At 40.0% G+C, this 25,384-nt stretch overlaps 1 protein-coding gene across 19 annotated transcripts in view; it reads left to right on the top strand.

Moving 5' to 3' along the window:
• DLG2 (discs large MAGUK scaffold protein 2) overlaps nucleotides 1-25,384 on the top strand; it is a 1,871,010-nt gene that overhangs the window by 1,820,642 nt on the left and 24,984 nt on the right. For all 19 annotated transcript variants that reach the window (XM_073215942.1, XM_037010570.2, XM_037010571.2 and 16 more), the window contains one exon: nucleotides 3,533-3,608. In XM_073215942.1, coding sequence (XP_073072043.1) covers nucleotides 3,533-3,608 — 76 coding nt within the window. The remainder of the gene's footprint in view (nucleotides 1-3,532; nucleotides 3,609-25,384) is intronic.

A 25,384-nucleotide genomic window follows, 5' to 3' on the forward strand; every position in this document is an offset into this window, starting at 1 on the left:
GCCAGAACCTGAAAATGCCAAATGGGAGATGAGTGAAGGTGGAGGGAGACAGTTGGGCTCATTAAAGCGTACCCACTTGGTACTCTCTGGAGATGCTAGGGATCAGAACCGATTGCTCAAATTTTGCCATCTAGGTTATATTTTCAGTATTTTGGTCAGTGACCAAACTAGGGTAGAGAGAATTATTTCTGCTTAAACAATCTAATTAATTGCTTGACTCTTGAGTGTGAGAGAAGTACGGCAGTGTTTCCCATCATGATCCAGGATTTCTCCACAGGTAGTCCTCTGTTTCCTTAGGTGAAGATCTGTGGAGCTTAATATCATCTATTTAGACCAAAGGAGTCCATTTCATAAAATAATTACAGAAGGTGATGCTAAACTTTTACACATATTTTTTTACCAACTGCAAAAGTCATGAAATGATGAATCACTTTTTTCAGAAACTGCTTGTTTGGGCAAGTCCCTTACTCTCTGAACCTTAGTGTTTACCTCCAGGTCAAGAACCTGTAGCCACCTGGAGGGTGCATTCATTCTTTCTTTCATTCATTCCACAAAGATTCATTAAGCTCCTGCTATGTGCCCATCTCCATCTAAGCCCTGGATCATTGCACAGGGATGTGAGGATGTAAGGGGAGTGGTGATTATCATTTGTGAACAGCTCAGCCCAGACTTGCACCTTGTATTGGCCTGAAAATCTCATGTGTATTGAAAATTCTCATTGCATAAGAAAGGCATGGAGGGTCTTTGAATGCAGTTTCCCAAACTTGAGTGGATGTTAGCTATTAGCAAATGCCTAGTTACCCTATTTCTACCACTTTCTGATTTGGAAAACTTTAAGTCTCAGCTTGCCCAGCCGTAAAATGGGGTTGCTAATACTTACATTACTTAGTTATTGTGGAGACCAAATGAGGTGATGTAAATGTGAAGGAATTTTTCACTAATAATTATATGTTAAAAGTTCAGCCACTACCTATTACCATCATTAATGAAACTTTCAACGCAAGTGGAAAACAGAGCTTTTCAACTGCCTTCATGTATGAACCAAACCATGCCACCTACATAGTTAAGGCTTTAAATTTTTTTTTAACTTTTCCTATGACCCATTTGAAGATTAATAATAAACCATAGCACCTATCAGGTGTGCATGCTTGTGTATGTGTATGTCTGTCTGTATGTCTGTTTTACATTCTTCTCTGCACATTTTTTACAGCCTTTTAAGATTAAAGATGAGCTATGAAAAATGACCTAAGAGGGACATTTCTTAAGAAATCTGAAAAAGTGTTAACTTAGAAGCCATGAGGTAAAATTAGAATGCTCCTTCCAAACAATTCTTAGAATAGAATACTGAGTTCAGCCTAATATTATGTATGTTTGGAGCCTGTGTGAGTTCTGTGGGCTTGGGCAGAGTTTATTTGCATAGCCCGATCAAATAACCATGTATTCTCTGCATGCTTATCATTTTGGCATCATGTACTTGTATTTCCCATAACTAGCCTGGTTAATGCAAAGAATCCAGGATAAAACTGGGGCTGTAACCACAGTTTTATAAGGATCCAAAGAGATGAATATGAATAAACATTTGCACTTGCATTAAAACTGAGAAAAACTGAAGCAGCTCGGAGCAGGCATTTTCTCAGCGAGCATCTTTCCACTTGGCAGCTTATCTCATCTGAAGTCTTCCTTGCACGCCTCCCAACTGGTGCCTGTTGGGTGCAAGTAGAAATGCTCAGTAGAACATATTGCTTTAATTAATCTGAGGTTAGATACGAAAAATTTTTGTTCAGCTGTTTCCACTCAAACATTCTACTCTCCCACTGAAATAAATATATTCTGAACCTTCATTCTGTAACTATAGAAACCCTAATCATCACTGCATCTCAGCTGGAAACACAAAAGAGCCCTCAGTTAAAAAGGAGTATGTTGTTAATTATTGACCTATGAATAGCTTAGATTTCATAAACCATTAATTTCTGTAGATTCAGAGGTTTTCTCCTCTCTCTCTTTTTTCCCCTCCATTTTTGAAATTAGACCTAACCATATTTAAACAAAAAGTCGTGTTAAACAATGTGAAGAATTTTAGTTCAACATTTATTAAAGCCTTGCTGCATTACAGCGTGGAGCTGTACATGGGCTTGCCCTCACAGAGCGTGCACCCTGCGTGTGCAATGCAAAACTAAACACAGGAGACAGGAGATCATACTGACCTCAAGATGCAAATGTGTGCTCTTGCGGCTTAGAGGATGGAATGCTCATGTCTAACTCAAGAGGCTCAAAAAGAAAAGCAGGGAGACATTTAGCTTTCTCTCTTTTCCTCTTTTTCAACCCATCCTTCGATAGGCACAAGTCTCACCAATTTTATTTTACTAATATTTCTAAAAATCTTCCCTGTCCTCCACCTCATTATCATTTCTCATCATTTCTTGCCTGGAAAATGGCAATCGCTTCTAAGTAAGCTTCCTGTTTCCCACCATCCCTGCCCGCCTCCAGCCTGTCTTCCTCCTCCACCAGGGTCATTTATTTGAGATGCTCATCTAGTCTATCACTTCTCTGCTTTCTATCTCATAAGAACTCATGAAGTTACCCAAGACAAAAACCCAGGTCCTTAGTGAGGATGGACACCCTTTGTAGAGGCCGCACCCACTCCCCCATCTCACATGCCTGTGTGTACCGGGTGCATCAGAATCTCCCTGCAATCTTCAGCTTGCTTAATCCGCACGTCATGGTACGTGTGGTCCCTCTTGTCTGGGACATTATCCCTGAACTCTTCCTACTAACAAGCTCTTATCCTTGAAGTCTCACATACAATGGCCTCACTCCCACACTGCTATCAGCAGTTTTTCTGGGCAGGATTATCAGCCTTATGTCTCTGCTGCCCAAAGCATGTTTCTGTGTGTTCATTGCAGTCATGTTTTTAAATTTTTTTTCTTTGCCCCACAAACCCCTTGCCTGACACATGGTAGGCACTCAACCAGTGTTTGATGAATGAATGAAGTGACAGGTAAAGTAATGAAATCTGCAAAGATGACATGAGAAGGACACTGGGGAAGAGGGGAAATTCAAGGTTATCTATAACATATTTGGTTTTAGGATGAAGAGAAATACCCTCTCGTTCTTAAAGAGAAGGGAAGAAAAAGGAAACAAAAAGCACAGAGGGTAGAGATGAGGAGAGCAGAGGAGAGGAGAGAAGCACCCTTAGTCTCCACTTTTAGGTGTTCACCCCTACGGACTGTGATTTCTTGAAATAGATTTTGATTGATTGATTCAGCCATTTAAACAACAAATACCGGTTTTTCATCCTCTGTGTTCCTTCAAATACTGTGACTTTCAGTACATGTAACACAGAAATGTCAAGGGATGCATTAGCTAGAAGGCATTATACCAAGACTTTTTATACTGAACAAAGGAATAGAAATAGTTAAGAACACATTTTATGTGAGCTTAGGATAAGAAGCAGAGGTGTACTTCATTTAATAAGAACTTTAATCATAAATGCCTTGCCACATGATAACCTCTAATTTTTCTGTTTTCCTAGGGTGGAAAGAAAGGAACGTGCCCGATTGAAGACAGTGAAGTTTAACGCAAAACCTGGAGTGATTGATTCAAAAGGGGTAGGTACAAAGTAATTGAAACATTAAGTTATCTCGGTTGCCATGGATTTAACTATAATTAACATTTAGGCTTTCAGTAGCAAACAAATTATGGAGCTACCAGACAGTAGAGCACTCTTAGAAATATATTGCTAAAAGTAATAATATAATTTCTGATGAAGTAGATTTTTGATAAATATATTAAATACTGAGGGTAAAGCTGCTAGTGGTCAGCAGAAATAATGTGTTGATAAAGGTGGTATAATGATTATAATGAAGAAGAAAAAGGATAGTATAGATGTTTTCATTAATATTTTTTCTTGTGAATTAGATGTTCGAAGATGATGGATTTCATAAAAGATACCTGCTCATCATAAAATATGTGTAGTCTGTTACATATTATAAAATTAAGATTGCAGTCATGGAGATATACATGTGGATCATCTAAGTGAATATATGGATTGTTGTGACAGACATAAGATAGGAGAGAATTAACAAATGAAATTTAATCACCAAAATTAAAATATTTACTTATATGCACATTTATCTTTCTTTAATAACACCTTTAATGAGATATAATTCACATAGCGTACAATTCACAAATTTAAAGTATGCAGTCCAAAGGTTTTAGTATACTGAGCAATCATCACCACAATCAATTTTACAACATTTCATCACCCCATGAAGGAATTAGAAAGCAGTCACTTCCCATTTCCCCAAACTCACCCCCACCTAGCCCTAGGCAACTACTAATCTACTTTGTCTCTATAGATTTGGCCTATTCTGGATATTTCATATATATGGAATCATACACTATGTAGTCTTTTGTGACTACTTCTTTCACTTTGCATAATGTTCTCAAAGTGCATCTATGTTGTAGCTTCTGTAAGTACTTTATCTCTCTTCATTGCCAAATAATACTCCATTATATGTATACACCTCATTTAATTTATCCATTCATCAGTTGATAGACACTTGGGATGTTTCCACTTTTTGGCTATTAAGGATAATGCTGCTGTGAACATTTGCATGCAAATTTTTGTGGAAGCATATATTCTTATTTGTACTGGGTATATACCTAGGAGTAGAATTGCTGAGTCATCTGACAACACCATGTTTAACATTCTGAGGAACCTTCAGACTATTTTCCAAGGTGGTGGTACCGGTTTACATTCTCACCATCAGTGTATGGTGAGAGTTTCCATTTCTCACATCCTCACCAACACTTGTTATTATATATCTTTTGGCTTACAGCCATACTCATTGGTCTGAAGTGGTATCTCATTGTGGTTACAGTTTGCATTTCCCTAATGATCACTGGTGTTGAGCATCTTTTCGTATGCTGCTCTTCTTTGGAGAAATGTCTATTCAGATTCTTTGTCTATTTTTAAACTGGGTTCTTTAGTTGTTAAATTGTAGAAGTTCTTTCTATATTCTGGATATTCATCTCTTATCAAATATATGCTTTCCAAATATATGCATGTCTAGCTCTGTCATGCAGACTTGGCAAGAGAAGGCCTCTGGAGAAAAGGAAAAGTCAGGATTATCTATATGTTCGCTTTTGAAGTGAAGGTAAATACCCTGATATTCTTAAAGGGAAGGGAAGGCAAGGAAACCAAAAGAAAAGAGGAGTAGAGATCAGGTGAAAAGAGGAGAGAGGCTCACTTAGCTTCCCTTTTTTGCCATATTTTCTCCCAGTCTGTGAGTTGTCTTTTCTCTCTCTTGATAGTGCCCTGGGATGCATGCAAGTTTCTAATCTTAAAGAAGTCCAATTTATCTACTTTTTCATTCTGCTACTATGCTTTGGTGTCATATTTACAAAACCATTGCCTAATACAACTTCATGAAGATTCATGTCCACATTTTCCTCTAAGAGTTTTATACTTTCAGCTCTTACATTTACATGTTTGATCCATTTTTACTTAACTTTCATATATGATGTGAAGTAGGGTTCCAATTTCATTCTTTCCTATTCTCTTTCTCTTCTTCTCCTTTCCTGTACTTTTCTGTCCTAACAATTCTGTCTTGTGAGCATCACAGAACCACAAATTATGGTCTATAGATGTCACCATGAAAAACAAGAAGAAAAGCTATCATTTCTCAAGACTTATTAGCCCCAAACCACAACACTGACCTTTGTAGAAGTGTCATCTGGAGCTCAGCCATTGACATAATAATTTACTCTCCCCTAAAACATTCGTGTGAGGTGGGAACTTATTTAAACATATGGTGTCACTCTAAAAAAAAAAAAAAGAAGAAGTGAATATGACATCATGCCTGGAGTCCTTTCAAACAAACACTGTTTGTAGACAAGGATGTAGGATATTTCAATGCTTCTTGGTGAGAATTTAAGGATAGATCTCCTCTTTATTTCATACATATAGTTGAAAATATCAGAGAATTTTTGTTAAACACCTACCATGTGCCAGACATGAAGCTAGAACTTGTGAAAAATATAAAGTATAACACAGGCCCTTTTCCTCAAGAATTTGTATCATCAATGAGAGCCCAGCTGTCTTTGTAATAAGGCCAAAATTGGTGTGTTGTGCTTTTTAATCATATTGTTACATATTATTAGGTATGTGCCAATGAATATAATTCAATTCTCGGACTTGAAAGACGACTGTTGAAAGAAAGGCAGTGATCAAGTGGAAAGGAAAACCCAGACAGAAAGTCATGGGGGTCACGTAACCTGCAACGGTTTCAGTTCATTCAGTCACACTGTTCTCCGGGCCATTAGCAAAAAAACAGCTGTGAACCACATGGAGGTTGTCAAACTAGCTTCATTTCCTATGTTGACTGATGGATTGATCATTTCTACTTGAATATTGTATTGAAAGTGATTCTGAGACTACATATGATCTCAGCAGGGAACAAAAAGCTCCATGATGGATTAGTCATCCCAACACAACAATGGGAATTGTTCTCTATTGGAGGTCCCTGGATCCAGTGATTTTTCTTAAGGTGCCTTCCAGCTGTAGATTTCCATGAGCCTATGAATTAAGAAATAAAAAACCACAGTTTTGTGAACCCCATGAGAACAATACTCCAATGAGGAAACTCTTACTCAGAGGTAGAAAGGAAAGGACAATTAAGAGAAAGTGCTCTGAAGAAAGGAGAGCCCAGCTTTGTGGAGAGTGGGGAGGCTAGGGCAGGAGCAACTGCTCACTTTGAGCCAAGGACAAGGACTACAGAAATAAGTCATTGTTGTGAGAGCCTCAGTCTGGGACCCTGGAGTAAGGTCAGCATAAACTGAGGAGGAAAACTGTTTGCAATAAGAAAGAGAACGCGATGTTTAAAATAACCTTATCATCAGCTGGCATTTACACAGCACTGTGAAATGTGGTGAAATCGGAGTGAAAGACCTCAGAGCTTAAAATCAGTTAGTACGTATGAAGCAGGCTGTGACAAGAGCCTTATTAGTAGGATGTGCAAGAGCTGTAGAGTCCAATTAATGGGAATAGGAATGACCAGAGAGCACACTTCATGGAAGAACTGCGGCTTCAACCGGCCTATCAGTGCTTGAGTTACTCCAGATCTACCCACCGATTTGAAACTCTTGAGTGCTGCAAAGTGGCAGGCACTGTTCTGAGTGTTTTGTGGGACAGCAAGATAACTAAAAAGGTGGGGTCTCTCATCTGGAAAAGCTCACAAAGAGAAATATAAGCAGCCAAATAATGGCTATAATTACCACTGATGATCTCCATAAATGTAGGGAATTAATCGTCTTTATTTCAAATACCAGGAGACCTAGCCTCAGGAAGATATAAGTAATTTACCTAAGATGACACAGCTAGTAGGTGCCAGAGTTAGCCTTACATTCAGATCATTTTGACCTTTCCTGTTCTACACTATACCTTATTCTGGTGGAGGTCAGAAGAAGGCTGGAGTAACTAATTGTGCCTTAGATAAGATAGAAGATTTCAAAGAGAAGGTGACATTTGAGCAAGACCTTGAAGTTTGGGTAAGAGTTCGCCACACATAGGGAACAGCATCAGCATGAAGGTGGAAACTATGGGTAGGCAGGACTAAGGCCAAGCAGATCAGAGTCACCAGATAGATGGTGTGGATGGTGTGGTGGGAATTGTAGCAAATGGGGTCGACAAGGAAGGGTTGGATGGTCAGGAAGCTTGGGTGGATAACCTGACTGTGAGCTTTGACGCTCATTGATTTGAGAGTATCCATGAGGAATTCTGAGGTTTTCCACATGAAAGAGCCTGCTTGCTACAAATGAAATGCCCAGGCTTTCTGTCTACTCCATGTGCCTTCCCCAAGTTTGCGTCTACACATGCAAAGACAAGTGCAGAGCTGTCACAGCACCCCAGACCATTCCAGTCTAGCCAGACCCACAAGCTCCAGTGGCCATCATTTTGGATGGGTCTCCTTGAGTAACATGTCAGTTCCCAAGCTGGGCTTTCCTGCGGGTGTCACTTAAATTCCTAATGAGTCTCCATTCAAACTAGCCTCTGGTGAAAATGTAATCACCCCCATAAATCCTTTCATTGTTCTTCTTTTTTGATCCATTTCCTAATCAGCTACTCTGTTACTTGTGGAGACATTTAGGAAATGGTGTGATCTTCAGAATCAAGCTGTTCTCCAGGGAAAAATCAATGAATATTTAGTGGCTTATGCTAAATCTTGTTTTATTTTTATTTAAAAATACATATAATTTAAGGAAGGGAAGTATATGTCTGAAAGTATATGAGCGTTATCAATGTGCTTACTAAATGTCAGCAGTGTGCAATGCGTAAGTGTCCCCGCTGCACTGTAAATCCTGTCTAAAAGTAAAGTAGGCTATACACAAATAACTAGTCCTATTTATTCACAGGCTGGTACAAAACAGAGATGAGAGATGATATTCAAAGTAGTAGGCATGTCCATGATAAAGGCTCAGACAGCTTACATAAATCTCTTGATCACCACAACAAATTTGAAGGGAAATAATTTATTCCCTCTTTATAGACTTAAAGAAACTGGGGCTTAGAGAGGTGAAGAAACCTGAACCCTTATCAGATGGATTCCAAACCCATAATCTCTTTTCTACAGCATGCTCTCTTCCTTATTAAAACCATGTCATACTTGTGCATTTTAAGAAACACAAGTAAGTAAATGGGATTCGGTTTAGCTTTGTCAAAAACTAATTTGGGCATAAACTTAAATCCTGAAAGGGGGAAGCTGATTTCCTCAGTGATGCACCTCTTTCTGAGTGAGAAAATTTCTGAGGTGAGCTTGGGGCTGTACGCTTTCTCTATTGTGGCTTGCCAGAATAAAATGAGGGGACATGGGAAACATGTCCATTCAGTCATTTAATAAACCTTTATTAGATGCCAATATGAGACCGCTTGCTAGGCAGTATGGCCCACGGTGAATAAGACCTGGCCACTGCCTTGAGGGGGCCGGGTTACTCCAGGAGATACAGAGTCCTGCAAGGAGGAAGCAATTAATACCAAACACAAGCGCAGGAAACTTGCTCTGGTAAAGAATTGTTAACGGTGTGGCCAAACCCAACCTCAGAGTGATTTCCTCTGAGCTAACACCCTGAATGTATCTGTACTGTTGCCTAAATATCATTCCCAGGCAAAGGTCCAAACGTACCCATCTTTGTAAGGCACCTGGCAGCAGGCACAGTGTCGAGCAGGCATGCATGGGCTGCTCAATCCATCCTTCTTAGAGGAAAGGGAAGCAAATGATCAGAAGTAGGTTTCCAAGAGATCAATCTGGCAGCTGCGCAAAAGATGGATTGGAGAAACCTATTGCATTATTCAGGGCATGAGATTATGAAAATCTTAACTAAAAATGGTGGCCAAAGGAAAATAGAAAACTGTTGCTCAAAAGATCAGAGAGGACTGTCATCCTAGGCAGTCTGACCGAGTGGTTCCTAATAATATTGTTTCTTTTTCCAAAGCCTGGATGTTGATGGTGAGAGGGGGTGGGGCAGAGATGAAGCTCTAGTGGTAGGATGAAAGCAGGCTGAACTCAGGAGATGGTCTCCCCGAACCCAGCTGGAGCTGGCATTGAGAAATTTCGGTTGTACTCCATAAATTCTTGGAAATTTCCATATGGCCCTCGCCTCCTACTATGTCATTTATAGGCGAAGAAGCTGAGAATCATTTTTCTGGGACACACAGAGAGTTCATACCAGAGCCTGCCGTTGTATCATTTATCCAAAAAGTGACTTGACAGTCAGTGTTTTGTTAGCAAGAGAGGAATAATGTTTGCCTCACCAGGGTGAGTTATGAGGATTGCTTTTGTAGCAGCTTCAAAGTGACATTTTGAGTTTCCAGGGAAAAAGTCATTACTGCCCTCAGACGAAAGCTCCTTAATAGAGCTAGTCTTGGGATGGCCACAGCCTGCTGAGGAACTCAGATGTTGCAAGGTGACCTAGAGATTCAGGAAGGAGGGGTGGAAGGAGAGCCATATTGCCCCTCTCCAAGTGACATCAGAAAGGCAACATTGCCCCTCAGTTCGTCCACTCCGGAAAGGCTCTAGTTGTTTATTTCCAGTCTCTACCAAGGGACAGCTCCTTAATTGGTCTTCCTGGCTTTAATCTCTGATTCCTTCCCCACCCTGCATGCAGTGTGGCTTTAACCAGACAAACATTTTTACATAAAGAACAAAGACATGGCTCTGTCCAGGGAATCTGCAATGTCACTAGCCCAGCCTGGAGGGAGCTGTGAACTCCTATTTTCTTTTTAATGTGATAATCACATTTGTCCAAATTTTGAGCTCCCGTGTCCCCCGAGAACCATGTGAGCAACACATAGATAACTCTTGGATAAATTAGGAGTTAGCAGCTTCTCTGCAGATGGTTCTCAGAGGAGCCTACAACCGAGTTTCTTTCTCTGATACATGTAAAGAAGTTCCCTATCTGAACCTTGAAAGCCAACTGAACTGGATGAACATTTCTTAAATGAATAAAATCATTTTGTTTAAGTGAATAAAATCTAATCCTTAGAATCCAAATCCCCTTTTGCACAGAAAGAGGAGAGTTGCCACAACTGTGTCCTGTACCCACTTGCATAATGGGCGCTTCTGACCACGTGTTTGCTGACTTTGTGGCTGGGCAAGAAGGTGGAGGTCAGAGCAGCACTGATTCCAGCCCACCTCTCCTGCCCTGCTGTTGGCTGCAAATCAGGATTGTTCCCAGGGTCTCTGCTATATTGTGTAACTACCTGTGGGAAGGTCCAGAACAGACTTGATCAGTGCTTACTGTATCGGAGAACCACTGCATTTAATTCAGTTCCCCGGTTTCTCTGAAGATCAGCAGATTGCCTCTTTTTCCACAGGTAATTTTTATAGGTATTGCTCATTTACTCCTTACAAAACTCCCGTGAAATACAAATTCTTAATATGCTCATTTTACAGATGAGAAAACTGAAGTTCAGAAAGGATAAAAAACTTACCGAAACTCACAGAGCTAGTAAGTGGTAGAGCTGGGCCCTGCATGATGACATATGGCGTGAGCAAAGTAGAATAATTGATTCTTTAAGGCATTTTTATGTATGAACTCATTGTAGACTTTATTAGCATAGTTAATTCTATCTGTTCAATTAGTGATGCTGGAGCTGTAGTAATACAAATAGGAGATGTATAATTTGTGGTTATATAAATAACGAGTATAGTTTCATCAGATGAGAACATTAAGCCTTTGTTACATTTTCTTCCCACTATTAATTCAGAATGTTAAGCATTATTCAGAAAATTTGGCTCAAACCCATTTCTACTTTGGGAGTTATTCATGAATCAATTCTGATTCACTCCAGGACTTCCTTTAACCTGAACCTTTAAGGTAACAGGCCTAGAGTCACGCCTTAGAGCTTACGTGTTTCACTTTTACAAACATTTTTAAAACATCAATACTGAAAGATAAAGATGCAGAAATGGCTGTTTGATCGTCTGACTTTCTCATTACAGTAATTATAGCCAGACTCTGAGCAAGCAAAAATAGTATATCTTGCCTCTTTTCAACAGTACCCTGTTTATATGTGGGTAGAGTCTTTTTTTTTTTAATGACAGATCATGTAATATCTGAAACATTTCAACAATAGCTTCCAGTATGTTCTTAATATTCATTAAAACTACCTAATTACTTTGTCTTTTCATTAAAAATAAAGAAAGAAATAAGGCTCTGAAATTAGACTGTCCTGGATTCTATTCTTAGCTTTCCTAACTATGTGATCTGGAACCAGTAGCTTCTCTTTCTGAGACTGATTTTTCAACTGTAATAATAAAAATCTCGGGAGTAAATTGCAAGTTCCTTGAAGGCAGTGAATGTGATTTACTAGGGCCTAAAAAAGTTCATGGCACTTGACCAATAATTATTGAATTAAATAATGTAAGAATAAAGGTGATGTATCGGGAGAAAAAATATGTAAATTAGAAGGTACCACCCCATGTTTTCTGCTGTAGTTTGTGAATGGAAAACTGAACAATTTACTGTTGCTCTTAAAGGAAGGTTCTCTTGATCTGAGTGTTATTTTCTTTCATTCCACTAAACAGGTTTTGAGTTTCCCCCATGTACAGGATATTGTTCAGGCTACTGAGTGGGGACATGAATGAGTGAAGCACCACTTCTGCCATCCCAGAGCTGATCTTTCCATGCACACGCACACACACACAGACACACACACATACACATGCACACCCTGCTATAGTATAAGACAAAAAAGTTTAGTGAGAGGTGTACAGCCTAATAATGAAGATTCAAAGCAGAAGGGTGCCTCCTCTGAGGGACAGCAATTAAGAAATGGATGCATGAAAAGAGAGCATTTTAGCCAATTCTGTGAGGATTGAGTAAGATTTCAACAACTGTTGAATAAGTGCAGTTTTCTTACTTAGAAAATAGTAGAAGCCACAGTAAAGGAGTATACAGCATGGGGAACAGAATCAATAATATTGTTGTCACTTGCTATGGTGACAGAAGGTAATTATACTTATCACGGTGAGCATTTTGTAATATATGTAAATGTTGGATCACTATGTTGTACACCTGAAACTACTGTAATATTATGTCAACTATACTTCAGTTCTGTAAATAAACGTCAACAGAGGAGAGGATGTCTGGCGACCAGCAAGTTCTCCATTTGATTGGAACACAACATACACAAGGGGGCAGCTGGGGAAGTCAGGCTGGAAATGCAGTTTGAGGCCTAATAATGGAAGGTATTAAGTAACCCTTAAAGAAAAGTTCAAGGAGGCCATTCTTTCTTCTCTAGGGAACCCTTGAAGGTTGTGTGGCTAGAGTGTTGACAGGGTATGTTTGTGGATAAAGAGATTGGCTTTTGTTGCTGGGAAGGAGGGTGGTGGTACCTGGAGAGACGGGAGCGGAAGGCACCTTGGCCACGGGCAGCGGCAGGACCACAGAGGCCTCATCAGAGGGACTGGAGGGAGGCTACAGCCGGCAATGGCAGTTAGCAGACAATGTGAAAATGTCACGCGTGAGTATCTGCTGCCAATTAGTGAAGATCTGTCAGTAATTCACAGCAAAAGTGGTGAAAGGCATATTGTGCAAAGCAGCAGCACCCACTGGGATGACAGTGGCCAGGAGAGTGACCCCCAGCAGGGCCAGACTCGGAATCAAACCTACGTATTTAGGCCCATCCTCAAGCAGCTCTCTCCTGACACCCACCTCAAGACCTTTGCCTTACCTGCCACCTGAAGCCGCCGGCAGCAGTCGCTCTGTACTCTTGGTGATTGGCACCAGTTTATGCATGAGACTGAAATAACCACTGAATCTGACTGAAAATCCACCCAGGCCAGAACCAATAAAACTGTCACTAAAATAATCTCTAAAAAAAGAAACCATATTTAGACCAATAGCAAGGTTAAAAGCAGAAAAGTAGTTGTGACGGATCCGCTCCTCTGGGATTAAGAAATTCTTCATGGATTCTAGTAATAAATCCTCCTATCTGCAGAGCACTTTGATGAATTATCCATTTCATTAGATGAGGAGGCAGGGTCAGAGGAGCAGAAAACCTGTCCACAGCCACACAGTGCTGTCCTTTGGAGGTACATGAACACCATTTATTTAGCAGATGCGCACAAGGTGTCTGTCATGTCCAGCACTGGACTAGGGTTGGAGGAAAACAAAGATGTTTGAGCGCTTGCAGTTGCTCTTAGAAACAATGAATGGGAAAGCTTTAGATTATCTTGGAAGTTGGCACTCTGGATGCATCATCTGTTCCTCTCACGCAGTCAGAAGACCTAGTATCGCGATCCGTAACTATGCCACTGGCCATGTCATCTGAGGCAGGACAAGCACTCATACATGAAATGGGGCTAGGAAGGGGGTTCAGTAACCTTGCTTCATTAGGATATGAGATAAACTAACCTAAAGAGTCATAGTGTGAAAGATTTTAAGCCCAATCAAAATCACACTCCTCAAGAAACACCTTTGAGTAGCCCACTCATCTATCAGTCTACCTATTATCATGCAATAAGCGTGAGCTGCCCCCTAACATGAAAGCAGGAAATGATGAAAGGCCCATCATGCTCAGGATTATGACAGCTCATTCTGCGTGCTTGAGGCCCATTTTGGGGCGACATGACCTCCGCACTTCAAGGGCATTGGTATAAGTGGGTGACAGTGGGGAAGTAAGGGTAAGTGTCCTCCATTTGTTAGTAGTCATGATGCATAAAGCAAACAGCCTCCATTCCTTTAGAGTTCTGGGAAGCTTGGGTGTTGCACTACCAAGTGAGAACTCATGTCTATTACAAGCCCTCGTCCGTGTAAGCTAGAGCCTATCTCACTTGAAAAGGAGGAAAAAGCTTGTAGGTGTGCTGTTCGCCTTTCATGTTGTGACAACCTCACAAATATTTGTAAAGATTCTGCTACCACTTGTTGAAACTGGTGTTTGGACGTTCTTGATGTGAATAGGTGTTTCTCCTGGAAAGACCCAGGAAGCCACTGTCTCTCTCTGTAATTGGCTTGTACTCACCTGTCATGAGAAATTAGCAGCCTAATGAGTTTGGAGCAGGCGTTTGTTCCAACAGAGCTCATCACTCCTCATTCGTGGAGGACGCATTCTTTGACAGCTCCCCAGCCCTCAGGCCCTCGTAGGGGTGGAATGCTGGGAGCACAAGCCCAAACTGTAGTCAGAAAATAAATACAGGCATTGATGATTGCTATTCAGTGGGGTCACTGCTTTGTTTAAGGGAAGTCGTTCTCCTTTCCCCTAACTGAGCCCCAAGGACTGACTGAACTTCTGCGTTTACTCCCTTCTAAGGATTAGGCAAAGTTCACATTTGGGGAATAAAGGGTTTGTCTTTGATCAGTATTTCTAAAATGTGATTACAAATATAACAAAATTTTATTGAAGTTTATAAGTCAAGCATTTTACAAAGTAAATTGTAAGGATTTTTCTCATTAAATCCTCACAACAACCCTGTGAGGTGAAGGCTTTATATGGGTCTTTTAAAGAAAATCATTCTGTTCTCTCTGTGTTACCTAAAATCTTTTATGATGATGCTCCCTAAATATACATAAACATAAAATTGAGTATAAATACCTTATCCTTATAGCTCTTAACGTCTCCAAAGTTAAAATAAACTTATAAATTAAATGCCATATATATTTGTCATAGTAACAAAATTCAAGATCACAATGTTAAGGTGACCGGGATGCTTTAGTAACACTTAACCTTAACCCACCATGTAAACATGGTAGTGACTGCGTGTGCGCTTTTCGTCTGAGTTGTATGTGCCGGGTGTTAGGTGAAGCTCGGCGCTCACACCCTGTCTCTCTACAGGCAGCCCCCTGCAGGAGCACCACAGAGGTCCCAGGCTGGCTCTCACTCTCCCTGTTTACCCAGCTCAGACCCCCTAGGAGTTGTTGAATTAATAATTACAGCCCTCAGTTATCACACTATTGACACGTTCTGTGGCTAAATCCAAGCTTGACAGTTTTCCTGGCCTGCCTCACTGTGCGGGGCTCAGCTCTACTCTCCTGGCGCTGTCTGCAGGTAGGTGCCTGGAGCAGAACTCTGTCCAGCCCCCATCCAAATTGAATCATGTTATTTTTAATCTACTGTAGGCTGAGAAACCCAAGGAGTGAGCCTTTTTTTCCCCTATCAAAGTGGATAAGACTTTGATGGGTAGATTTTGTGACTTCTCTGTCAGCTGCAAAATGCTCCTTCATTGGAATGTATAATCCAAATACTTGAAGGTGCTGACTGCGTACTGAAAGAGTGGTTTCTGAACTCGACATGTGGTTTCTGCAGGAAAAAAGAATCGTCCTGCTCATTTATTGCTTGATTATTTCTTGACCAGAAGTACACAGTAGTACTACCTATAACTGAGGGGTCACAGGGCAAAGGCCATAGCTGCCTCCGGGGCGCTTTGCTGTTTCTCTGCCCACCTTTCCTAAATCCTACGCTCCTTCCAGGCAGCTTCACAGGCCTGGCGGGAGGTGGAGGGGAGAAGAGGTGGCTTGGCACCCCCTGTTAGAGAGACTTTTACTCTTCCAGAACCGAGCTTTGCTATTTTTCCACCTGACTATCTCCTATTCCTTCAAGTAAGTCCCAGCTAAAACACGGCTTCTGAGCCTTCACCAGCTTCCCCAGAGGCCCTTGCTGCCTCCTTGGTGCCCTCATATCTTGTACAAACCCCATCAGAGCAATTATAACATAGGGCGGTGATGATCTGCTTAACTGTGAGCTCCTCATATGCGTTACAATATTTACTATAAAAACAATATTTACTATAGCCATATTGTTGCAGAAGGGATACATATGGGGAATAAAACTCATCCCACATACTGTTCAGCAAGAGTAAGTGTGCTTTTGCAATTCCTCTTCCAAAGGGGGGACCTTTTTCTCATTGCAGCAGACACTATTGAACATTGGACCTGGGAATATGTTTGGTAAAATCAATAAATGCCTGTGAAATAAAAATAATTCTTTATTACTCACTTAGCCTGGCTAAGCCCATACGTGCCTGGTTGCAGATGGAGGTATTAGATTCTTCAAGTAAAGGACTGCTGCCAAACGTAGTGTCTTCTGCTAGGATATGCACTGCAGCCCCTGAAGTGAGGATTGAGGATGAGTAAGGAATGTAAGTGTTGTTTATCAGACGCCGACTATTTGCTAGGCACCATGCTAACTGATGCAAGAGCATTTTCTCCCAAGGGGAGTGCAGTTGTTATGTGAATGGTATTTCCAAACATGTAAAAATCGGTCCCCTTAAACCAGGAGAGTAGCAAGAAGGATGGAGAAAAAGTGACAGAAATGCACAAGCAAGGGATCAAGGACGATTGCCAAGCCTCCTGTGAAAATTTCCTCCCCGGGCCCAAGGAATATTCTCTTTGGCTTTAAAATGACAATCAGTTACAATGACAGACACACCCAGTGATCCCTAGTATCTAGTACAGAAATAATAATGAGCCTGCCGGGCTCTGACATGAGCATGAATAGGAAAGGTGCGGGGAAGTGGGAGAGTTTGAGTGTGAGAAAAAGAAAGGGGGAAAGAGAGACCGTTCTTAAAAGGAAGTGTTGGGGAGTTTGAAGGTGTTTTTCTCCCTTGAGGCATGTGTGTGTTTTCATGTTTGTTTTTTTTTAATCTCTGCACTCTAAAATCTTAGAGAAATTCAAACCTTGGCCAAGTGAAAACCTGCACTTTTATCAGCTACTGTTCAAAGTCTAGCAACCAGTGTTCAATTTTTCTCTCCCTATAAAATGAACCATTAAGAAATCCTTGGGCCACTCACACCCTCTCACATTAAAACTATGATACGCTTCTCTGATGGGCTCTGCTTGTCTTTGCAAACACAGCCCATGAGCATATAGCATCTGAATCCACCTGAAAAGAAGTGTGTAGATGGAAGGCCCAGATGGGGCTAGATGAAAGTACCGCGGGCAGAACCACCTTCCCACTCCCCTGCCCGGTGACCCAGCTCCCAGACAGAGCCCTAATCCCTGGGACCCATCCTGCGGAGATGGGGCTACTGGCTGAGGGCCAGCAGCCTCAGCTGTAGCCATCATGGATCTGCTTCTGTTTGTTAGCTATCCCTCCATCCATTCAAGCTTGACGCGCAAATTATTCAATCGGGCACAACTTTACAAAAAATACTATTTATTATTGTAGTTATCATTTGCCCTCACCTACTCCTGACAGATGGCGGCTGCAAGTGACCTCTTGCGCTCAGGGTCTGGAGTTGACATCAGGTAGTGGGAGACAAAGAGCAAACTGCCAGTTCCTTAAACTGCATCATCATGCAAGCCGGTGAAATTAGGTACCTCTCCTCCCCAAGGAGGGAACAGGCAGAGGGAGGAAGAGTAAACAGCCTCGCAGCATGAAGAACCTTCAGGTCATCCCATGTACCTCCCTGACTGACAGAGGGGGCAGCTGATGCTCAGGGAGGGAACATGACTTCCTAAGCTCACAGAGACGGAAGGGGCCTCTCCTCTGAGTTTCTATGACACATACAAACCTGCTGTTTGCCACTGGACAGCAGGCCCTACAGGCAAAGCAAGTTAACTCTGAACCTCATATTACCAGTGATAATAATATAGTGATAATGATAATATGATGATGATGACATGAAGTAAGCATTAAATTCACAGCAAAGTTAAGGAAAATGAATCCTAGAAAGGTTAACTAACTAGCCCCAAGATCACATACCTAGTGAGTTGGGTCAAACTTACTAGCAAAAAACAAAAACAAAAAAAATGCGTCTAGCCGCAAAGCCTGCCTGGGCCTGTCTGACGCCAGGACTGGGCTCTGATCTCTTCCCTGCACACACTCCTGGCTTAACAAATACCTGGGAGTATAGAGTGATGCTGGCCTCACCCTGTAACTTCACATTTGAACAAAGCAGGCTGTGAAATGAAGTCATGAGTCCTTCCCCTCCTGCCTACAGTGGGACATGGCACTGTTCCCCCGCCAAACAGCAAGCTGTCACCCAACTCTTCCCTCAGGCAACAAGGCTTAGGCCACCACGATGTACTCAGCCCTGGCAAAGTACAAACAGAAAACAGAATAGTAGTGAAGCTTGGGCTTTATAGAGTCTGAGAGAGCTGAGTTTGAATCCAGTTCTGCCCCTCACCAGCTGGGCAAATGAGGTCACCTCTCTAAGCCTCAGTTTTCTCATTTGTATATGTGTAATAATACAAAGAGGTGTGTGTGTGTATGTGTGTGTGTGACGGAATTGTGAGGAGGATTCATTGAGATAGTACAAAATGTTTAACAGGCGTATACTGACAATGGCACAGAGAAAGAGCTCAGTAATATTAGTTACTATTATTATTATCAAGGCGTTTACATATTAATCAGAGAAAAGACTGTTTCTTATCAGAAAACAGTCAAGACCTCTGCCTAACTCCCTTGACTGCTGGAATAACCTCCCTCTCTTTCTCCCTGTTCAACTTGGTGAGCAATGATCTGTCCTTTGATATCTCATTCACATTTTCCCTCTTTCTCCTCCCCACAGCAGAACTTATTCTTCCTTCCTGATGCACACACTGTCACAGTGTGCTGGTAACCTAGGAAACTTCCTTTGTCCCTGAACTGTAAGGTCCTTCAGAGTTTATTGCAGCTCCAGTTTCTAGCACAGTCCTGGCTTCTACCTGTGCTCAGTATGTATTTGGTGCATGAATAATGGATGTAAGTACCCAGGACGGAGAGGCCTGGTGTTGTCAGGATGGCCTTCTGTCAGGAGAAGGTCCAGGAGAGAAAAGAAACTTCATAAGTGCTTGGACAGACAGAAATGGAAATGGAGGGAAAGAGTATTCTGTTACTTTCTGTAGGTATAAATTGATGTATGGATTTGAACAAGGGTCTTTTCCTCACACAGCTCAAGATAAACCAGTTTGCAGCTTCCCTTCTGGCCTCAGGGGGTCGCATCGCTTTCAGGGTAGGTGTTTAGGACCCGCCAGTGAAGACTGGCTGGCGGGGTTACTGAAAAGGAGAGGAGCCCTTGGGTAAGTGGCCGAAGAACTGGCATCTCTGGAAATGAAGAAATGAAATGAGGAGGGGCGTGTTCCCTGCAAATGAGCATATTGCTTCCTGCTATTAGAAAGCATTCTGTGTTACCTTAGCCCCCAGGAGACCCGTCACAGAAATCACGCTGCTTGAACCATTTGAAAAGAATAAAGCTGAAGAGATTATGTTTCAGAAATGAAGTCTAAAATACCACAGAAGGTAATTTGCCTGGAGAAGCTCTCGGGAATGTTTATTGTGACTGTGTGCTGATAGCAGGAGAGAATGCATACCTGGAATCACCCCAAAACAATCACAGAAAAGGCAATAGTACTGTGTGGTGGTTAGAGATAAATTCTAGAGCCAACTGCCTGAATATGAAACAGCTCATGACTCAAAGTTGTGTAAGCCACAAGCAAGTGACCAACCCCTACATATGTCAGTTTCCTCATGTGCACAATGTGAACAGGATTTGTAGCCACTAAATCAGGATATTTGGAAAGCACTTAGAATGGTGACTCCAATTAAATCACATAGAAAAGTGCCTGCCATGTGAATGAACATTTAACAAATGTTAGTATGGAAGAAAAATGCTATTAGGATACCAAGTCCCCTGTTATTGATTTTGCTCCATACATTGTTCTGGGCACTCTGGGAGGTGCAAAACAAAAATTTAAGACAAAATTCTGGCCCTTACAGAGTTACGCTGAAGATGAAATGTAAAACTAACATCAATAAGGCAGGTAGAGAATGATGAGTGCCAAACTGGGTGACTCTGGTTGATGAGGAAAGAGAGAACTGGAATAATAAGAGAATGAAGTAACCTGGTAAATGCTCAGTTAAAGTTCATTAAAGATAATTAAGTTGGGATTTCATTCAGTTTCAGATGTTTTCTGATACTTTCACTCTCCCAATTTGAGGCCATGTCCCACCCAGGCTGTAATACTTTGAATCTCAGCAAACAGATTCATACTAAACTTAGTGTCAAAACCCTATATCCAGAATGATAACGTCCCTCTCCACACCTCGGAAAAAAAAAAAAATCAGGAGCAAGTCTGAAGGAGTGTCCCGGCCATTCAGAGAATGTAATAGATGATGGCTGAAATCAAAGTCTTCCTTTGCCCTGATCAGAGCAGCAGTGATACGGTGCTTCTGTTTTAACCAGTTATTTCCTTTTGTCTCTGGATATGATGCCCTGAATAGTAAATACATTGTTTTCATAATATTTTTTATTGTCTCATGGATTTACACTTTTGAGACACTGTTGCAAAAGTTAGTCTTCAAGCCCAGAATTTAATATAAGGAAAAAACAACTTTATTTACCAGTTGTAGGATGCATCGGTATGCTCCTTTAACTTGAGTAAGTCAGTCTTGCTCTTGACTAACAGACCTAAAATGTAGCTTTTTTATAAAAGCCTTAAATTACAATGAGGTAATTAGGAGAGTGTAGGGGATGTTAGAGGGGAGAAAAAAAGCAGAGAGGACACATTACTGGGACCAGTTTACATTAAGAATAAATGGTTGCTAGTGGAAATAACAATTTAATGCAGATCATCTTAAAGGCAATTTGGCAATGTGTCGACATTTTTAAATGTTATATGCATTGCAACACAGAGTCCTTTGACTGGAAAACTACAGAAGTGTCCACCAATCTAGGAATGTTTAAGGCAACTGTGATAAATCCACTGGGTGAAATATTAAGTTGTCATTATGTTTATAAGATATATTGGTTTGTAGTCTTCATTTGCTTTTGTTTATATTTAAGAAACCAGGTCATTCACAGAGTTTGCTTCATATTTTACTTATAGCATAATTTATTATGTTCCTCTGTCCTCCTCTTTATTTCTGTAACTGGTAGTTGTATCTAGTGGTTTGATTAGATACCACTAAGGGTATCTAATGATAGATAGGGTTTTCTTTTCTTTTGAGTAGTGGTTTGCAAACTACTTTGTAGTAATGTCTTGTGTCCGCATGAGGAAGTATGTATCATCTGATTGTCTTTTGTGTATGTGATATTACCAGCTGTTGATGCTCAATACCTAGATCCATTAATTCATTGGGATTGCAAACAGAGCCCTTTTTTCATTGAATAATGTTACGGACACACATATGTATACACACATTCATATAACACATTTCTGAAAACAACTAAATCCATATAGACATATTTCTGGGTGTAGTTGTATCTCAAGCCAACTCTTGTCTTTCCTTTAGCAACCTTTTCGTCTTACTTGTTCTTGAACCTCTCTTGTTTTAAAATTCTTTTTTTTTCCTTTATGAAAACTAGATGTGTATAATACAAAGTGGTGGCTCCAATTTACAGTAACAACTTTCCAAACGGAATACAATTATTTTAGAGGGGAGACCCTAGTGAATGAAGAGGAAAGGAGCAATTATAAAAGATAACAAGGCCATGAAAAAGGTGTTTCATGGAAGTTTGTGACATATTTGCAAAAAGTTCAGTACATATTTAAATCTAAATTTGTGCCCAGAGAACATCCACATCACAAAGGTGACATTTTAGAACCATGAAACATTTGGAGCTTGAAAAATTAGAAACATGAAAATGAGAGGAAAAACTGAAACGTGGCCCTAGTTTTCAAGTTTTCTGGATGAAAAAAGATAAAAGTACATCAAGATGTCTAGCTTGGGATTCAAGGAGCAATCTGAGTTTTTTATTTTGATTCCTTTCTTTCTTCATGAAGCATGTAGTTTACCTGAAGCCAATTCACCAGTGCTGTTACATCTTGGAGTTAGGTTGGCCAATTTCCTGCCATTTGACCTAACAACTTAGAGACATCTGAGTGACAGTGATAATATGCTGAACTCGCTGTATGGATGGTCTAATGTCTGTCACAACATGAAAGGTATTCATTTAACAGAAGCAGATAAACAAGACATTTGCATCTGATTGATTGCAAGAGTTGGGGAGGGTGGTTTCCTCTCTTACTCAAAGATAAAAAATATTTACATTGAATAAAATTTAAAACATGATGTGATTGTTCCTCTCATCCATGTGTGGGGGTTGGGAATGGGTTTCTTACCTTTAACAGCTTTATTAAGATATAATTCACATAGCATATAATTCACCCACTCCAAGTGTACAATTCAGTGTTTTTTAGGATATTCAAAGGGTTATGTAACTATCACCACAATCTAATTTTAGAACATTTCATCTCCTCTAAACCTAGCACCATGCTTACTAGCTGTCATTTCCCACCTTCTGTACCCCCTATTCCTAGCCCTAACCAACCTCTAATCTACTTTGTCTCTATGGAATTGCCTGTTGTGGGCAATTAACTTTTAATTGCCATTCATAACCTGTCTCACTGAAATTATTTTAATTTTATTGCTTTACATTATAAGAAGAACAAGAACAATAGAGCCCTTGAGAACATGAATGGGCAATGAAAATATTATAGCAGGATAACCCACAAAAATATTGCTGAAGTAAATAGCATCCAATGACTTAAATAAATAATTGTCAAGCAGTGAAGCTGTGGGAACGATGACAGACTGTGGTAGCATGAAGAGTCCAATGCTGATAATTTTAAATAGAAACTTGAAACAGGCTTGGTTTGCAAAAACTATTCTTGTTCCTAAGAATTGTAATATTTGCAACCAGGAATATTTGCAAATTCAAAACCTGCCTTCACTGCTCACCAAGTAATAGAAGTTTTGTAAACTGCAGTTTCCTCATCTGTAACGTGGGAATAATGATGGCGCCAGCCTCACAAAGTTAGTGTGGAGATAGCACCCTTAGAGCTTTTAGAACCAAGCCTGGCACTTCATAAAGTGCTCAATAAATGTTAGTAGTCATTGTATAACTTTTGTTCAGAAAAAGTCACTAATTTGGGTCAAATTCCAAAATGGAATTCTTAGGTATGTCAGCTGCCCCTGGTCACATGTGACTAGTATTTTCAAAGTTCCTATTCAGAGATGTTTCAAGAGTTAAGATACTGTTAGATAGAGAAAAAATAGCATTGATCAAGTAAGATTAATAGAGCTGTAAACTAGCCTACAGTTGCTTTAGATCCATGTGGTCTATAAATAGTAAAAGTGCTCATTTATTATTCTCACCTAACACTTGAGTAACAGATTTTCCTTTTCTAAATTAAAAGAAAAAATTAACAGCTACCAAAAACTTATGTAATGGTATTGTTATACATGTCTAATCAAAATTAAAGAATAGTGTTAAAGCATTATAAACCACATATAACCTCTGTAGCTGAAATGCTTAATAAGACCCTAAATGTGTGACTTTTATATCTGTGAGTGAACACTGAAGTGATTTGGTTTTCTGTCCATAAATGTAAGGCAGTATAACCACCAATGATTCTATTATCTTCTCTCTACTTCTGATATAAAATGGCCTTGGGTAATAAAACTGATACATTAGATAATCTTATTTTTTAGGAATTATTATGTATTTCCTGTTCTTTAAAAAAGTATTACTGTGTCCCAATCAGATGACTCATGATACACAGCATTTTCATACTTGGGAAACGTTAACACATTACAGTCCTTGCTTTGAAATGATAAAAGAATTAATCACAAGATGACACATTTTCATTTTCCTTTGACCCCATGAGACAATTTAAATGATGTGGTTTGCACGTGACCCATTTTGGCCTTGAAAGGCCTTGGCATTTTCCATCTGTGTCTACATTTTAACTCAGGCTTTACTCCTCTCGGCATTGTTTTGTATTTGCATGAAAATGTGTAACTTTTTTTTTGCATGATGAGTCATCTGTAATGTTGAAGTTAAATGTCTAACATATCTTGCAAAAATCACATGCCATTAATTCCTACATGATTTTTTTTCTTTTATTTTCAGTACTGAAGTTTAAATATGCTTGAAATGTAAAAGTCACATGAAACTGGAGTGATGCAAGAATATTTAATGTTCCTTTAAGAACTTACCATTTTTAACTGGGAAAACCCCCCGTGGGCGGGTTCCCAGCTTTGTCTTTGGACATCAGTCTTCAATTATACATTGTGATAAAACTATATTGAACATAAATGCTGTCAGCAGAATAATAAATTCAAAGCGAGGCTTCTTTTTTCCCCTAAGATGGTACTCCTAGTATTTTAATATGAAGCCATAAAATATGTCCCTTAATTTTGGAAATTATTAAATATTTGATTTACTGTTTTTCTTAAAGCCTTATTAATGGCACATGAAATTAAGCCCCATTGAATTTGGTAAAAGTTCCTTGTAACTGAATTACTGAATGACAGCACCAAAATTTTAGTACTTAATGTTTCCCAAATGAACATGACTACCAAAATGGGTATTTGATATAGGAGTGCATGAGTATACACAGAAAATAAGTTATTTACACCATTTTGTCATGCTTCAAATCCAGAAGGGCATGGAAACGATTCTCACCAATGGACCAGAGTACATACATCCAAACAAGAGCCTTTCTGCCCAGGTAGCCCACCTTGCTGGCTCTACATTTATTCCTACCAGCTGCCATTGCTAAAACTGCTCTAGAGTACCCTTGTAAATTACCTTTCAAGTGTTCGGCACATTCATTTCCGTACCTATGTAGTAACAAATCTTGTTCTTTAGAGATTCTCCAAGCCAAATCAGTCAAATAAGAATGGTGATCAAGCTGGCAAATTTTTTAAATGTATGTGAATATGAAATTATTAAGACTTGCTTGTAAAAGGACTATGAAGATATTTCCTAAGGAAGAACTCCACAAAGCATTTACATAACAGCAAGAGTGGGAATAAATGGAATTGTCTTAAGGGGCCTTTTAGGCAAGCATATGATATTTACTTGAATACAAAAGTTCTAGTTTATGTATTATATTATGTATATCAGTGTTATTTTTCATGCAGCCTTATGTAAGCTGGTGGAGTGATTTACATTT

Source organism: Manis javanica, chromosome 11 (assembly GCF_040802235.1).
Source record: "Manis javanica isolate MJ-LG chromosome 11, MJ_LKY, whole genome shotgun sequence".
In the NCBI taxonomy this organism is placed as follows: domain Eukaryota; kingdom Metazoa; phylum Chordata; class Mammalia; order Pholidota; family Manidae; genus Manis; species Manis javanica.